Here is a 17,320-nt window from a genome sequence, read left to right as displayed (position 1 = left end):
GTGAGGGCAAGTTTACTAAGCTCATATTACAGTGTTCTTTTTCTTACATGCACAGTAGTCCCTCTCTTTCTCGGTAGCTCTCTTAGTTCACATACATACCTTTCTATCTTTTGTGATTTCTCTCTTCTCTCTGTACTTTGGGTTTAACTATTATTACGAAAAAAAGAAAGCCCCGCCTGACAGCTCAGCAACCCGTTTGTTGTATAAGTTCCCATCTCTCGTCTCTCTCATGTCATCATCATCATCATCATCATCAGCAACAGCAACAGCATTCGTACCATCTTCTCTGCCTCCTTTTCCGCCTCAAGCTCACTATCTTCTTCTCTACCTTCTTTGCTCTAGTTGGACTCTACTGGATCTTTCTCTCCTACCTTCTCATCTTCACCCTATCTTAAATTCTATACACCTCTCTCTTCAATGGAAGCCGAATTACTGTGTTCTTTATGGACATAAGTTATTATTTTCTCTCTAAACTGGCCTTATTTTTATTCTCTTTTTATCTCTCTCTCTTTCCGTTTGTCCATGCTCACATCTTTTTCACCCGCTTCATGCACTGACATCCTACTGCAATTCTCCGACGGCGCCCATCTCCACTCCCTCCTCTCTTTCTCCCCCCTGAGGTGAGATAGGAAGGAGGGAGCCGCCCATCCCTCAAACCACAATCTGTGGAGATAGAGAGTGGAGGACACAGCTGCGAGCAGATTTGTTGAAGAAGGTGGAGAGGAGAGGAACAATAGAGATATTTAAAGACATTCAGCATCAGCAGCAAGAAGGGTCCCAGTACGGGGGAACGACTTCGGAAATGGTTCCATTCTCGCCCTCCGCCGTCGACTCCGGGGGGCACCTGCTAGGGCCTCCCGGTCCCGACCCAGTTCTGCAGCCGCCGTTGGCCGCATCAGCGTCGCCCAGCTGCAGCCGGTCCCTGCCGCGTCGGATCGTGGATTTCGAGGAACTAGCACCCGCCGTGGTCGGGAATTTCCCGGACGAGGACGCCGACAAGAGTGGTGGCACGACGGGGAACCGGTGGCTGCGGCAGGAGACGCTCGCACTGCTCAAGATCCGCTCCGAGATGGACGCCTCCTTCCGGGAAGCCACATTCAAGGGCCCTCTCTGGGAGGAGGTCTCCAGGTAATCAGATCCTTCCCAATTGCCACTGCTCTCGTTTGCCAACACCACCAAAATGTAGATGGAGTGACGGATCTCTGTTGCTACAATCGAGATATCATGCGAGAGAAGCACTCCTTAACGGTTTCCTTGGGAATTGACTTCCCCAGCAGCATCATCATCATCTCTCAGAAGATGAGCTGAAAAAAAGAATCTCGAGAGGCAGCCAAGTTACGATCTGACGTTGAGTTCGTACCACGGAGTCTACCGCTACAAACGTCGCAGCAGCAGCTGAGCCCTTATTTCTGGGGAAGACACATGTCTCTCTTCTCTTCTTCAAACTCTTCCTCCTCTGTATCTCTCTCCCTCTCTTTCTAACCCTCCTTAACGAGGCGGCATCTTCTCTTTTTTGAATTACATCACTCTGAGTTCGATGTCAACTGATTCAGATCCGCTGCATCAATCCCAACAAATCCTTGTTTTTTAATCCGGACGCAAAAGCATGGAGTCCCTCACTCCTTTCCTTGATGCCTACTTACTAATTATAATTATTATTGTTTTTTTGGCTTCAGCATCTTGTTCCTCAGCTGTAGTCTTGCCGTTACATTGAGGTGATAACGGATACAAAATCAGATGAGTAGATGCGAGTTTGTAGTGAGAGAAGGCATAGCGCAATCATAACCATCTCATTTTTCTTGCTCTCACTTGCCTTTTGTCTTTGTCGTTGTTTCCTTCGTCGGTCCTTTCTCTTTTATCCTTATAGTTGTTGTTACGTTGTTGACAGGAAACTGGCGGAGTTGGGCTACAAGCGGAGGGCCAAGAAGTGCAAGGAAAAGTTCGAGAACGTGCACAAGTACTACAAGCGCACCAAGGAAGGCCGGGCCGGCCGACATGACGGCAAGAGCTACCGCTTCTTTAGCCAGCTTGATGCCCTCTACAGTGGCAGCATCAGCGGTGGCGGTGGCGCCACCACCTCAGCAGGCTTCAGCTCCTCTGCTCCCTCCGTCGTCACAATTTCACCTCCCTTCGGCGCTGGCATGGTCGGCTCACCAGTCAGTAGAGCCCAGCCTATCTCAGCGGTGGCCCCACCGACGATGGCGATGCCAACCAGGGCGGTCGTCCCCGATCTAACCCTTCCCGGTGGCCCGCAGGGGGTCTCGAGCTCCGGCGCCGCTGCCGCCGCCGGGATAACCTTCTCGTCGAGTTCTTTCTCTTCCTCATCGTCATCAGAGTCTGATGACGAGGAAACCGGAGCGGCTGGTGAGAGTCCGGAAGGGAGGAAGCGGAAGAACGGCAGGGGATCGGGAACAAGGCGGAAGATGATGGCCTTCTTCGATAGGCTGATGAAACAGGTGATGGAACGGCAGGATGCTATGCAGCAGAGGTTTCTAGAGGCCATCGAGAAGAGAGAGCAGGACAGGACGATCCGAGAAGAGGCATGGCGGCGGCAGGAGATGGGGCGGCTCAACCGGGAGCAGGAGCTTTTAGTTCAGGAGCGCGCCTTGGCCGCCTCCCGAGACAACGCCACAATCTCCTACCTTCAGAAAATAAACAGCCACACCATCTCCACACCTACCATGCCTTCCAACGCACCGCTTCCGCCACAGCAGCCGTTTTATTCTCCGCCGGCGCCACCAGCAGCAACTCAGCAACAATCACAACCCCCGACAGCTCCGCAGCAGCAGCAGCAGAGATCACCCACACTGCCACGGCCGCCCCAGCAGCAGCATGAGGTTCGGCAACACCACCAAACCAGCGAGGTCGTTTGGCGCCAGTCTTCCTCAGCGTCGGAGATTGTTCCCAGTCTGGAGCCTCAAGAGGCTGTTGGTGTTGGGAGACTCGAGCCCGTGTCATCCTCCCGATGGCTAAGGGCGGAGGTACATGCATTGATTAACCTCCGCACTGGGCTCGAGTCAAAGTACCAGGAGGCCGGGACGAACGGAACAACACTATGGGAGGAAATCTCAGCCGGAATGCAGCGGCTCGGCTATATCCGGAGTGCTAAAAGGTGCAAGGAAAAGTGGGAGAACATCAACAAGTACTTCAAGAAGGTGAAGGAGAGCAACAAGAAGCGGCCGGAGGATGCCAAGACCTGCCCTTACTTCCACCAATTGGATGCCCTTTACCGCAAAAAGCTCCTTGGCAGCGGCATCGCCGGCGTTGGAAACAGCAGTGGTACCGGCAACACTGTGGGAATTCAACGACAACAAGGCCGAGAAACCGATCGCGCTTCCAATCAACAGCAGAGTGATGCACCAACAATCTTGCCACGTCAACAGGCACCTCGACCACCATCGCCGCAGCAGCTTACCGCAGAAGCAGAAAGCAAGAATGAGAATGGCACTAGCAACCAAAATAGTGGGAATTCCGAGAGCGATTGGGATTCCGTCGGTATAACTAGCAACGGAGGACTTCCCCCGAGCTTATTTGACGAAGGAATGAAGAAGGTAACCACTGGTCCTTCTAATCTCTCCAACGATTTATGCATATTTGCCACGATATCGTAAAGAAGTGATGGATTGATGTTGGATTGAAGCCAGAAGACATTGTGAAGGAGATGACGGGGCAACGGCTACAACAAGCTGTGATGGATGACTATGAAAAGTTTGGTGAAGCTGGACCAAGACGACGACGGGAGGAAGAGAAAATTTAGTACAAGATTATGTTCCTGAGGCAAATATGAGCGCTTGGAGAGAACGGGTCGGTGACAACCGTAGAGACTACTGATGGGATAAACAGAGGAAGAAATTTTGTATATAAACAAATACAAGCAAGCCGTAACACATAATGAAATTAAATGTAAATTACAATCAAATATGGTATAAGATTTTAATGGAAAACTCCTCCAATGTGAAGGGTAAAAGTCACGGGGCAAACAAGAGATAATCTTCTATAAGAATAATGAATATATAAATCTCAGAGTCTTTTGCCCAAAACCCAAACAACAATCTAAAAAGAATACTGGGATACAAGAATTATGTCACTATGCACAATATCCAAATTCTCCTTAAGTAATCACAATAAGAATCTACTATAGATCTGATCTAACCTGAGATGAAAACACTGCTTCGATGATTGAGAATAATATCTTTCTATTGTCATTATCTTTTTCTCTTTCATTCTCTTGTTTTTCTATCATTTTCTCTTCTTTTTTTAATCAAGTTGCTACTTTAGTTTTCTGCCTCTACTACTGTAGTATTTTCTCTCTTTTTTGTAGCCACCACACCCCACTTAATAGATCTAGGTTATAAGAGAGGTAGGTTGTGGGTTGGTAAAGCCCATTATAGGCTGAACTCATGCGTTGTTAGCCCAATAACCTCCCCCTTCAACCAATAAGGGAGGTTGTCTCATGACTCCTCAATGTGAAATCATGTCAATTAACTGTCGGCACATCTCCTGCATTTCTTTTAGTAAGGTCTTTATCAATATGTCTGTTCCATTATCATCTATATAAATTTTCTAAAGTTGGACCTACTTCTCTTTAAGTACATTTCGAATCTAGTGGTATCTGACATCTATATGTTTTGACTTAGAATAAAAAGTTTAGTTCTTACACAAATGGATAGCACTCTAGCTGTCACAATTTATCACATAGTTTTTTTTGTTTTAACTCCAATTCTTATAAGAATTCTTTCATCCAATTCTTGTATTGCTCTCTATGGTGAAGAGAACAATACACCTTTGCAATCTGGATTGTCTTGACACAGCTCCCCTACAAAAGCAAGTATAAAACTTGATATAGATTTCCTTATATCTATATCTCTTGTTATATCTAAATCTATATAACCAATTAACATAGTGTTGAATCTCGGATTTTGATGATGAAATTAATTGATTGTGTTTAGATGTTTAACTGCATTTTGAGTGATACAGGTCTACTCGATCAGGATTAGACAGTTAACGCAGGAGGAATTGACGTTGCACCGGAGGAGATCACGTTAGGATATTGGATGGCAGAAGGCTTCGGATGTCGGGCATCGGGCCAAGAGCGGAATTGCGCCAAGGATATCGGGGTTGCGGAGGTCAACCGCCGATTGGGCAACAAGCCGCAAGAGAGGACGATACGCCGAAGAATCAAACGAAGCGCCAACCAATGACGTGCCAGGCAACAGAATGTCAATTCGCTTTGTAATAATTGTCTAGATCGGAGTAGAGTTTTGGCTTGTGTGTGCAGGATTAACTACGATAACGATGAAGACATAAAGCAAAATAAAGTGTTGGAGTCAAGCGTGAAGGATTTGTTGTGAGTTCGAGAGTTTGACGAAACTCCGAAGGTTCGTCGGGAATGCTGCCGGAACTAGCCGAGAATGAGTAGGGAGCTTGCCGAAGGGTTTTTCGGAAGCTCGCCGGAAGGTTCGTTGGAAGTTCGCGGAGCTCGCCGAGAAAGATCGGAGCTTGCCGAAGAAGCTCATTGGAACTCGCCAAGATCAAATCATGAAGTCTAGGAGCTTGCCGGGAGTTTGTAGAATGGTTTCTGAGAGTTCGTCGGAAGACCGTCGGAAGTTCGCCGGAAGCTCGCCGGAAAAAGTCTTGACTTGCGGACTTTGTAATAGCTTAGAAAATATCTTTAAAATCATAGTTAGCACATTAATTAGGGTTAGGATTAGGTGTTAATCCTATAACTCAAGTAAGGGACAATTGGGCCCGAGTTCGGACTGGTTTGGGCCAAATTTGGAGCCCAACCAGTGAGTTGAAATAGTGTAGGCGGTGGCACCGCCTAGAACCCGAGAACCAAGCGGTGGCACCACTTGGCTGGGCGGTGGCACCGCCCAGCACCCGAGAGCTAGGCGGTGGCACCGCTAGTACACTGTTAATGTCAGACACTAACAGGCAGTGGCACCTCCAGCATCGGGAACCAAAGAGAATTCAAATTTTGGAGCCCAAATTTGAATCCTCTTGAGGCCTATAAATGCCCCTCAATTCTCAGTTGAGATTACAACCTTTGAGAAGTAAGAGATTGAGATAAAAGTCTTAGCAAAGCTTTTAGCAAGTTTTTGTTTTCAATAGCTTGAGTGTTTACCTCCCTCTTTCTCTTTGAAAATTTGTAAGAGTGTGAACCACTTGTAAAAGGTTGTAAGAGGGGTATTTGTCCTTCCCTTTCAAAGTGATTTACTAGTGGAAGTTGGGAGCATCTTCGAAGAGGGCTTCGCAAGTGGATGTAGGTCATTTTTATCGAACCACTTTAAATTGGTGTGTTCTCTGGTTTGCATTTATTTATTGTCATTTATATTACTGCAAACCATCTTCACTTTGATGCTCTACTTCTTTGTCTCCTTCTTACGTATCCCTTCAAGTTAAAACGTAATTGTAACGGTTTCAAATGAAACGTTGCTTTTATCATACGAAGTTTCCGAAAGTGTTTAAATCGTCAAAAGTTTATCGTACTTTACCGCTGCACTAATTCACCCCCCCCTCTTAGTGCCACTCCGATCCTAACAATTGGTATCAGAGCCCGGTATTTCTCATTTCGGATTTACACCCAAGAGAAATGGCTCTTCATGGTTTTCAAGAGGGCTTATCGGTCGTTCGTCCACCGGTTATTCAATGGGACGGACTACACTTATTGAAAAACTCGAATGAGAGTTTTCTTACTTTCTTTGGATTTGAATTTATGGCACATAGTCAAAAATGGATTTGAAATGTCTTCTCTTCCAATGAACCATTGGAATGATTTGGAGAAGAAGATGTTTTCTCTAAATGCAAAGGCTATGAATGCCTTATATGCACTTGACAAAAATGAATTTAATCGTGTTTCGATGTGTGACTCGACTTTTGATATTTGGAGAACTCTAGAGGTCACTCACGAAGGCACTAGCCGAGTGAAAGAGTCTAAAATCAATATTCTTGTGCATTCTTACGAACTTTTCCGGATGAAACCAAGTGAGTCCATCGGAGACATGTACACCCGTTTCACGGATGTCATCAATGGACTCAAAGCTCTTGGTAAAAGTTTTTCTAATTTTGAACTAGTCACTAAAATCTTAAGATCCTTTCCAAAAAGTTGGGATCCTAAAATAACCGCAATACAAGAAACAAAAGATTTAAATATTTTTCCACTTGAAGAACTAATTGGTTCGTTAATGACATATGAAATGGTGCACAATGCACATGATGAACATGATGAACAAAATCACCTTCCAAAGAATAGGAAGGATTTGGAACTCTGGACAAATGAATACCACTTAAGCGATGACTCAAGTGATGAGGACAATGATGAACTTGAACTTCGAACACTAAATCTTAATAAGTTTAGGAAACATAAATCTAAAATAAACAATGAACTTGAATGGAGGATGAGGCCAAAGAAGAAGAAGGCAACCAAGGATATGAATCAAAAACTTCCAAAGGTGAAACGACGAATTGGGCTTTGATGAGCTTCGACTACAAGGTAAGTAATTCAACTCTCTTAAATTATTTTGAAATTACTTGAAGTCTTTCATGAGTGCTTAATTTAGAATAGGAAATAAAAAATTGTTTTTCAAAAATTATATCATGTTTTTCTTTTTTGCATCTTTAAAAAATTTAAAATTTGATCATGAAAAGTATATTGCTAAGGTTTCATGCATGTTATGTTTTGAAATGTTGAATGTGTTGAATCTCGTATTTTGATGATGAAACTACTTGATATATGTTTATGATTTAATCTACGTTTTGAGTGACGCAGGATGCCTCAATCAGGATAAGACAATTAAAGTAGGAAAATCATGTTGTGCCGGAGGAACATGTTAGAAGATTGGACGTCGGGCCGGTGGATCGGTCGACGTATCGACAGAAGGCTTCGGGCCGTGGACTCGGGCATCGGGCCAAGAAGAGCGGGTATTATGCCAAGGATATCGGAGTTGCAGAGCCAATAGGCCGATTGGGCAATAGGCTGCAGGAAAGGACGATGCGCCGAAGAATCGGACGAAGCGTCGAGGGACCAATGACATGCCGGACAACTTGGTTAATTGCTTAGGATTAATTGTCTCGATCGAAGTTTTTGTTTTGAGTGTGCAGGATTAACTACGATGGAAGAAAGACATGCAGCAGGAGTTGCGCCGGAGTCAAGACAATGATCACGTTGGGAGTTCGAGAGTTCTACGGAAGTTCGGACGGTCATCGGAGGTTCTGCGGGAACAAATCCGAGAAGTCCAGAAGCTTGCCAAAGGAGCTCATCGGAACTTGCCAAGTGGATCGTCGCAAGTCCAGGAGTTTGCCGGAAGTCCGCAGGAGCATCACCGAGGGTTCGTCGGATGATCGACGGAAGTTCGCTGGAAACTCGCCGGAAGAAGCGATTGACGCACCGGAGCAAGCTGCAGAATTTGTCTTAGGAAATAATCGTAGTTAGCACATTGATTAAGTTAGAAATGGGAGGTGATCCCATTAGCTTAATCTTGGGGCAATTGGGCCCCTGAAGAACTCAAATTGGGCCGAATGGATCAACCCATTCGGACCCAGGTTGCTGTGGGAGGTGCAACCGCCCAGGCAGGGAGGTAGCACCGCCTAGGCTATGTCTCCCAGCGAGACTGGGCGGTGCAACCGCCCCAGCCAAGAGGTGGCACCGCCCCGAGCTCAGTCTCCGAGCGAGACTGGGCGATGCTGTTGGGAAATCATTGGGGGCGACATCATATGCGTAGCGGAAGAACAAGAAAATAAAATTCCCCGATTCCCAAAAAGATGTTCGTCGTCGTGCGAAGATTGGTGCGCAAAAATCCGCAAAACACAAAACTGCGTATAGAGATTGTGTTACCTAGGGAGATCGTATATCCCTGTTTCCTTGCAGATCCTTAGGAGAGGGTGAAGGAGGTCAAGCGTCCTCCTCTCTAGTGGTGATCCACACAGCAGGGTTGCGACGACGCTCCTCAAGACTCCAGGCCTACTCTGAGGTGGAGAGGGAGAGGAGAATAGGAAAGGCAAGCAAAGACTCTAGCCTATGAGGCTGTGAATCCCTCCTATTTATAGAGATCCCGTGTCAAACCCTAATGGGTCCTTCCCTAGTGGGTATTGGATCTGCATCCAATAAGACAAGGGCTCCGTCGGATATCTCATATCCGAACCCCTACTCATCGCAATGCCTACCATATGTGTGTGACCCTCTAGGCCCAATATCGAGCTGGCCGTGAGTCATACCTATCAGAACTCCTTCTAACTCGGTGAATTATTATCTCTGTAATAATTCACTCGACTCATCGACTACGGACGTACTAGGCCACTACGCCGTAGTCCCTAGACGATACAAGGGAATCCAATCCATTGGACCTGTCTGTCCTCAGTTACCATGTACCTATAGTCCCTCATCCATCTAATATCCCAGAGACCGTATATCGAGCATGGCGTTGTCAGACCCATACGGTTTCTACTCGAGTCTCGCTCTAATCGGATTCTCCCGGAGAACTCTTTCTCTCTCAACCCGAATGACCCTGGCCAGGGATTTGTTTGAGCAAGAACACATAGGATATTCCTCTCATGACGCCGAGAGTGGATGATCCTCTATCGACACTCAATAGCCCTCGTAAGGTCGACTACCACTCCCAATGACCAGCTGTACTAGATTTGGGACAACCAAACCTATAAGTCTGGTATCAAAGAGTGGAGCACTCATACAGGACATCCTTGGTGTCTCAAGTCTAAGGACCAGATACACCACTAGGACTACGGAATCGCTGTCTGACAATAAGGCATCATCAACCATCCAGCATTCCATAAGCGGATCAATCAGTGAACTCATTCTCCAATGAGCACCTGTACTGTATCCCTAGTGTCTCTACACGAGCAGCTATGAGACCAGCTGCATCCATCATATGGACAGGTATACAGCACACCAGTCTATCCGGTTATCACGATGTCCCTCTCGAGTAACCTATGACCAGGATTATTTAGGATATGTGTTTAAAGGTGAATCGATCTCATTATCGTGATCTCATCACGATCCGATTCCCATTGCACAAATCCAAGGACATCACAATATATGTATGCATTTATGCAATAGTTATAAAGTGATATACGCCAAAATATAATAAGCAAAAAGATTCTGTATCAAGTCACACGTGCCATCACTCACGTGATTGGCTTGCTGGGCACCTATGACTAGCAGGTGCAACCTCTTTTGTCAAGAGGTAGCACCGCCAGAGCTCAAGTTTCGAGCTCTGCCAGGTGGTGCAACCTCTCTAGTCAGGCGATGCAACCGCCCCTGACAGAGGTGGCACCGCCCAGAGGCTCAGTCTTCGAGCTCTGCCAGGCGGTGCAACCGCCCCAGTCAGGAGGTGCAACCGCCTGATCCCGGAATTCAGGGAATTGACAGATTTGAGCTCCAAATTTGAACTGGGTTGGGGCCTATAAATACCCCACCCATTCAGCACTAAAAGCACATAACACACACTCGAAATCTTGATATCTTTCTGTGTTTCTTAGAGCTCAAAACTGCTAGTTCTCCTCTTTTTATTCTTCAAGTTTGAGTTGTAAAGAGAGGAGAGAAAACTTTTGTAAGGGTTGTCTCCTAAGCCCGTCAAAAGGAGTGAATCTGTAAGAGGGTGGTTGGCCTTCGCCTATTGAAGGAAGGCCTCTAGTTGACGTCGGTGACCTCGTCGGTGGAGGAAGCCAAAAGTGGAGTAGGTCAAGATTGACCGAACCACTCTAAATCTCGGTTTGCATTTCCTTTGAGTATTTTACCTTCACTGCAAACTTCTCAATAGCTTACTGCCCTCTGTAATTTTACGAACGAGTTTCAAGGTTTAGACGTAAATATGCATTTAGAAGTAAAACTGCGTTTAGACGTAAATCGGCTTTCCTCGTACAATCATCATATTTCAGTTTACGTTTACGTTTTGATTTCAATCATAACTGTTTACTACCTTCTGCGATCTTACGAATAAGTTTCTAAGTTCAGAATTTTCCGAATCTGCGTTTAGACGTAAATCGGCTTTTCTCGTACGATCATCATATTTCAGTTTACGTTTACGTTTTGATTTCAATCATAACTGCTTACTGCCTTCTGCGATCTTACGAACAAGTTTCTAAGTTCAGAACTTTCTAAATCTGCACTTAGACCTAAATCGTTTTTTATCGAACGAACGCAGCTTTCGTTTTAATCGCTGAAAAATTTCCGCTGCACTAATTCACCCCCCCCCCCCTCTTAGTGTTCTCGATCCTAACAATTGGTATGAGAGCCCGGTATTTCTCATTTCGGACTTACACCCGAGAGAAATGGCTCTTCGTGGCTTTCAAGAGGGCTTTTCGATTTTTCGTCCACCGTTGTTTAATGGATTGGACTACACCTATTGGAAGACCCGAATGAGGATCTTTGTTATTTCTATGGATGTTGAACTTTGGAATCTTGTCAAAAACAGTTTTTCGAAGTCTTCTCTTCCAATGATCGAATGGTCGGATTTAGAGAAGAAGCATTTTTCTTTAAACGCAAAGGCTATGAATGCCTTATTTTGCGCTTTGGACAAAAATGAGTTCAATCGGGTTTCTTTATGCGAAACGGCTTTCGATATTTGGCGCACTCTTGAAATCAAGCACGAGGGAACTAGTAGAGTCAAAGACTCGAAAGTTAATATTTTACTGCATGATTTCGAGCTTTTTCAAATGAAGCCAAGTGAAACCATTGGTGACATGTACACCCGTTTTATGGATGTCGTCAATGGTTTAAGAGCTCTTGGCAAATGTTTTTCGAATTCTGAACTTGTGAATAAGATTTTGCGTTCTCTTTCTAAGAAGTGGGATTCAAAAGTAACAGCTTTACAAGAAACAAAAGATTTAAATATTTTTCCACTTGAAGAACTAATTGGTTCACTGATCACATATGAAATGACGTGCAATGCACGTGAAGAACTTGAGAACCACCTTTCAAAGAACAAGAAGGATTTGGGACATAGAACATTTGAAGACTACTCGAGCATAAGCTCAAGTGATGGTGAACTTAAACTACAAATGAAACAAAAATTAAAAAGTAAAAAGAACGGAACTACTTGCCTTGAACGCAAGAAGAAGAACAAAAATTGGGATGAATCGAGCTCCTCCGAAGACGAGGAGAAAATCAACAAAGACGAGGTGGCAAATTACGCCTTTACGCCTTTCGACGCTGAGGTAATCAAAATGCCTTTAATTTACTTTGAAATTACATGATGCTTTTCATAAAGCATTTTTCTTTTTTATTTAATTTTCTTGAAAATTGCATGTTTAATAATTTTATAATGAAAATACAAACAATTAGGAATCATGCTTATCATTCTAGTAATTTTGAAAATAATCATGAAAATTGCATGTTTATGATAAACAAAATGATTTTGATTAAAAATACCTTATGAAATCATGCTATATGTGGATGAGAAGTAATAATGTGTATCATGTTGATTTCCATTGTTATTTCTCGATTTTGAGTATATGAAATCATGTTTAATTTGAAGTTATGATTAATGAGTATATATTTTTGAAATTATGTATGATGATTCTTGATATTTATGGATTATCGATTTTCATGATAATAACAGTGGCTTTAAAAAAAAAAAAAAATTGATGCATGTTTTCATAAATGAAAAGGCATGCTAACATGAAATCGACCACTTAAAATGAAACACTTAAAAAGGGAAAAAATATATTATCAATGAAATCATGAATCTATTTATGTTATAAATTTTGTGAGCCATAAAAATGATTTTGATGATTTAAATTTGAAATGAGTTTTATCAAAATCATGATCTTGATTTATCAAATTGAATGAATTGAAAATGAATGATGATTTTTCTCTTGAATGATTGTGACTTGTATTCCTTGTTTTCATGATATGATTTTTATGCAATTCTTTGTATTCATGAAATATTCATCTCATCACCCAATTATTTCTTTTCAATATTCCTCAAGTGATGATATGAATGCATGAGATATTCATGAATTTATTTTGATATATGGGAATGAGAAGTTTCGATCATGCATGGTAGGATGCAATGTGACAAATTAATACCATGATGATTTGAAATATTTATGATTTGAAATATTTATGATTTGGAATGATGCATATGCTTTTTATTATGATAATGTATGATGTGTATCATGAATGCTTAAAAAATAAATAAATAAATAAATAAATAAATGTTTATATCATGTTAGATGGTTTTACATATTATGCATGACAAGCTATAGTGATGAGTGAAACAATGATTGAAATAATATGAATGATGATTTGGAATCATGCATATAATAATGAGTTTATATGTTTTGAAAATGTGCATGTTTTAATTTGAAAATATAATGATGTACAAATGAGATTGATACTAACCTTTGTCATGATTTAAAAATTGATGTAAAGGGTTTTTCCCCTCTTTTTGACAATGACAAAAGGGGAGATAGCTAGCTTGCACAATTCAAGAAGAAAGCAAAAATTGCACTTCTTAAAAGAGAAGAAATTGCTATCTTGAACATCACCAAGAAGTGCTATCTTGCAAATCTCAAGACACACAAATGCAATCATGCAAAATTTGTAATTTTGCACATCATTAAAATTTATGATGCTTTGGTGATTATGCATGTTCTAAAATGTTATAAAATTCACTAGCTTGCATGATGTAGAACTTAGCTATATTGAACATCACCAAGGAATGCTATCTTGCCTATCTCAAGAAGCAAAAAGTTAACTTGCACATCTAGTAAAACTTATATTTCAAGAAGCAAGAGTTGCTTTCTTGAACATCTCAAAATTGCTAGCTTGCGGGCCTTAAAATGTAGAAATTTTTTGCTAGCTTGTATACAGTAAACTTGCTATCATACTACCATGATGATGAGCATGCCTTATCTTCATGATTATATTTGAAAAACTATGGCAAAAATATGTCCGAATGATTAAACGAGTTAAAATTATTTTTCGGACTTTTTTGATTGAATGATCAAATCACTTGATTGCCATAATGATTTTACACAATTACTTGCCATGATTACATGTTGGAAATTATGTGCTTGAATACAAAAATTTCCATGATAATAAGCATGTTTTACCTTCATGATTGTAATTGAATATCTCTAGTAAAACCCTGTCCGAATGTATGAAAGTGTTAAATTTCATTTTCGGATTTTCTTGATCCTAACAATTGGATTTTCTTGATACATTATCCTCTTCCGAACTTAACAAGCATATGTCATATCAAGTTTAATTCACATCACTGATTTTTGACATATGGAATCATCTAGCAAATGCACTTATCATGTGAAAAATATTTTTCGAGAAACATATTTGATGATTCCCTCTTATAAAAGATAGATATTTTTACATACAAGGATTTGACTCACTTACATATCTTAATCCTTGCAAAAATGAAGTGTGCTTTAATATCTTATCGATTTGAACTTCACATATGGCTTTCCTCCTTCATGTAAAAAGATAACAAATAAAAAGGAAGAAGCAATAAAAGCTATCTCAATGTCATGTTTTCCTCGAGATGTTTGCATAATTGGTATCCTATTGTTAGGATCGAGAGCACTAAGAGGGGGGGGTGAATTAGTGCAGCGGAAATTTTACAGTGATTAAAACTGAAAGCTGCGTTCGTTCGATAGAAACTATTATGATGCAAAAGCTGATTCACAGTTTGTATCTAAGTGCAGTTTGCGTCTAAGCGCAGATTGCGTCTAAGCGCAGTTTGCGTCTAAACACAGTTTGCGTCTAAGCGCAGTTTGCGTCTAAACACAATTTGCGTCTAAGCGCAGTTTACGTCTAAACGCAGTTTACGTCTAAACGCAGTTTGCGTCTAAACGCGGTTTGCGTCTAAGCGCAGTTTACGTCTAAACGCAGTTTGCGTCTAAACGCAGATGACAGTTTGCAGTTCTAAATGAAATCAAGACGTAAACGTAAACTGCACAGAACCTTGTTCATAAAAGCGCAGAAGACAGTTTGCAGTTGTAAATGAAATCAAAAGACGTAAACGTAAACTGCACAGAACCTTGTTCGTAAAAAAAAACGCAGAAGACAGTTTGCAGTTGTAAGTGAAATCAAGACGTAAACGTGAACTGAGAACTGATGATTGTGAGAGGAAAGCCGATTTACGTCTAAATGCAGTTTTACGTCTAAATGTTGAAACTCGTTCATAAAATTGTAGAGGACAGTTTGCAGTTATCAATAGGATCAAAATGTAAGTGTAAACTGCAAAGAAACTCTTTCGTAAAAGCACCGAAGACAGTTCTGCAGAATCAAACGTAAACGTAAACTGTAATGTACGAAAATACGAATTTACGTCTGAATGCAGATTCGGAAGAACAGCACTTAGAACTTGTTCGTGAAAGCGCAGAGAGCAGTAGTAATGGAGGAGGTTTGCAGTAATGATAAAGTGCTCAAAAATAAACGCAAACCAGAGATTTAGAGTGGTTCGGTCAGCCTTGACCTACTCCACTTTTGGCTTCCTCCACCGACGAGGTTGCCGACGTCAACTAGGGGCCTTCCTTCAATGGGCGAAGGCCAAACTGCCCTTTTACAGTTTCTCTCCTTTTAACAGGCTCAGGAGACAACCTTTACAGACCTTTCTCTCCTCACTTTATAACTGAAAACTTGAAGAACAGAAGGAGGAGACTTAAAGGCTTTACAACACTTTTGAGCTCTTAGAATCACAGAAAAGATCAAGATTTCGGTGTGGGTCTGTTTCTTTTCAGTGCTGAATGGGTGGGGTATTTATAGGCCCCAACCCAATTCAAATTTCGAGCTCAAAACGATCAAATCCCGAAATTCCGGGATCAGGCGGTTGCACCTCTTGACTGGAGAGGTGGCACCGCCTGGCAGAGCTCGAAGTCTGAGCTCAGGCGGTTGCACCTCTCGACTGGAGAGGTGGCACCGCCTGGCAGAGCTCGAAGACTGAGCTCAGACGGTTGCACCTTCTCTATCAGGGGTGGTTGCACCTTCCTGCCAGAGCTCGAAGACCGAGCTCAGGCGGTGCATCTCCTGACCAGAGAAGTTTCTCTTCTCTGCCAGAGGTGATCGCCCCTTTCTGCCAGAGGTGGTTGCACCTCTCTGCCAGAGGTGGTTGCACCTCTCTGCCAGAGCTCGAAGACTGAGCTTAGGCTGTGCATCTCCTGGCCAGAGAGGTCGTACTTCTCTTCCAGAGCTCGAAGACTGAGCTCGGTGATTGCATCACCAGGCAGAGCTCGAAACTTGAGCTCAGGCGGTGCTACCGCTTGACAGAGGAGGTTGCACCGCCCAGTCTCGCTTGGAGACTGAGCCCTGGGCGGTTGCACCGCCTGGCTGGAGCGGTTGCACCTCCCAGTCTCGCTGGGAGACTTAGCCTGGGCGGTGGCACCGCCTGGCTGGAGCGGTTGCACCTCCCAGTCTCGCTGGGAGACTTAGCCTGGGCGGTTGCACCTCCCTGCCTGGGCGGTTGCACCTCCCACAGCTTCTTGGGTTCGAATGGGTTGAACCATTCGACCCAACTTGAGTTCTTCAGGGGCCCAATTGCCCCAGGATTAAGCTAATGGGATCACCTCCCATTTCTAACTTAATCACCGTGCTAACTACGATTAAATCTAAGACAATTTCTGCAGCTTTGCTTCGGTACGTCAATTGCTTTTTCCGGCGAGTTTCCGGCGAACTTCCGTCGATCATTCGATGAACCCTCGGTGATGCTTCTGCGGACTTCCGGCAAACTCCTGGACTTTGCGACGATCCACTTGGCGAGTTCCGACGAGCTTCGCTTGGCAAGCTTCTGGACTTCTCGGATCTGTTCCCGTAGAACCTCCGACGACCGTCCGTACTTCCGTCGAACTCTCGAACTCCCAACGTGATCATGAACTTGACTCCGGCACAACTCCTGCTGCTTGTCTTTCTTCCATCGTAGTTAATCCTGCACACTCAAAACAAAAACTTCGATCGAGACAATTAATCCTAAACAATTAACCAAGTTGTCCGGCATGTCATTGGTCCCTCGACGCTTCGTCCGATTCTTCGGCGCATCGTCCTTTCCTACAGCCTATTGCCCAATCGGCCAGTTGACTCCGCAACTCCGATATCCTTGGCACAATACCCGCTCTTCTTGGCCCGATGCCTGAGTCCACGGCCCGAAGCCTTCTGTCGATACGTCGACCGATCTACTGGCCCGACGTCCAATCTTCTGACATGTTCCTCCGGCACAACATGATGTTCCTGCTTTAATAGTCTCATCCTGATCAAAGCATCCTGCGTCACTCAAAACGCAGATTAAATCATAAACATATATCAAGTAGTTTCATCATCAAAATACGAGATTCAACACCTATCACTCACTGTTAG

At 43.4% G+C, this 17,320-nt stretch overlaps 1 protein-coding gene across 2 annotated transcripts; it reads left to right on the top strand.

The window, feature by feature from the left end:
* The first annotated feature begins 218 nt into the window (after positions 1-218).
* On the top strand, positions 219-3,944 carry LOC103998357 (trihelix transcription factor GTL1-like). Of its 2 annotated transcripts, none has more exons than XM_009419814.3 (3): positions 219-1,128; positions 1,889-3,551; positions 3,641-3,944. In XM_009419814.3, the coding sequence occupies exons 1-3, from the start codon at positions 803-805 to the stop codon at positions 3,755-3,757; spliced, it is 2,106 nt and encodes a 701-aa protein (XP_009418089.3). In that variant the 5' UTR covers positions 219-802; the 3' UTR covers positions 3,758-3,944. The 2 variants fall into 2 exon arrangements, with proteins under 2 accessions (XP_009418089.3, XP_065023375.1); XM_065167303.1 differs by having other exon boundaries at positions 221-1,128; positions 3,645-3,944.
* Positions 3,945-17,320: the final 13,376 nt, after the last annotated feature.

Source organism: Musa acuminata, chromosome BXJ3-9, assembly GCF_036884655.1.
Source record: "Musa acuminata AAA Group cultivar baxijiao chromosome BXJ3-9, Cavendish_Baxijiao_AAA, whole genome shotgun sequence".
Classification (NCBI taxonomy): domain Eukaryota; kingdom Viridiplantae; phylum Streptophyta; class Magnoliopsida; order Zingiberales; family Musaceae; genus Musa; species Musa acuminata.
This window is presented reverse-complemented; position numbering and strand designations above follow the sequence as displayed.

Bases quoted from the DNA above. Each gene is read 5' to 3' on its own strand.
- LOC103998357 (XM_009419814.3), top strand. From the start codon at position 803: ATGGTTCCATTCTCGCCCTCCGCCGTCGACTCCGGGGGGCACCTGCTA. The intron at 1,129-1,888 runs GTAATCAGATCC...CGTTGTTGACAG, and splicing joins CTCTGGGAGGAGGTCTCCAG to GAAACTGGCGGAGTTGGGCT. The intron at 3,552-3,640 runs GTAACCACTGGT...GTTGGATTGAAG, and splicing joins TTGACGAAGGAATGAAGAAG to CCAGAAGACATTGTGAAGGA.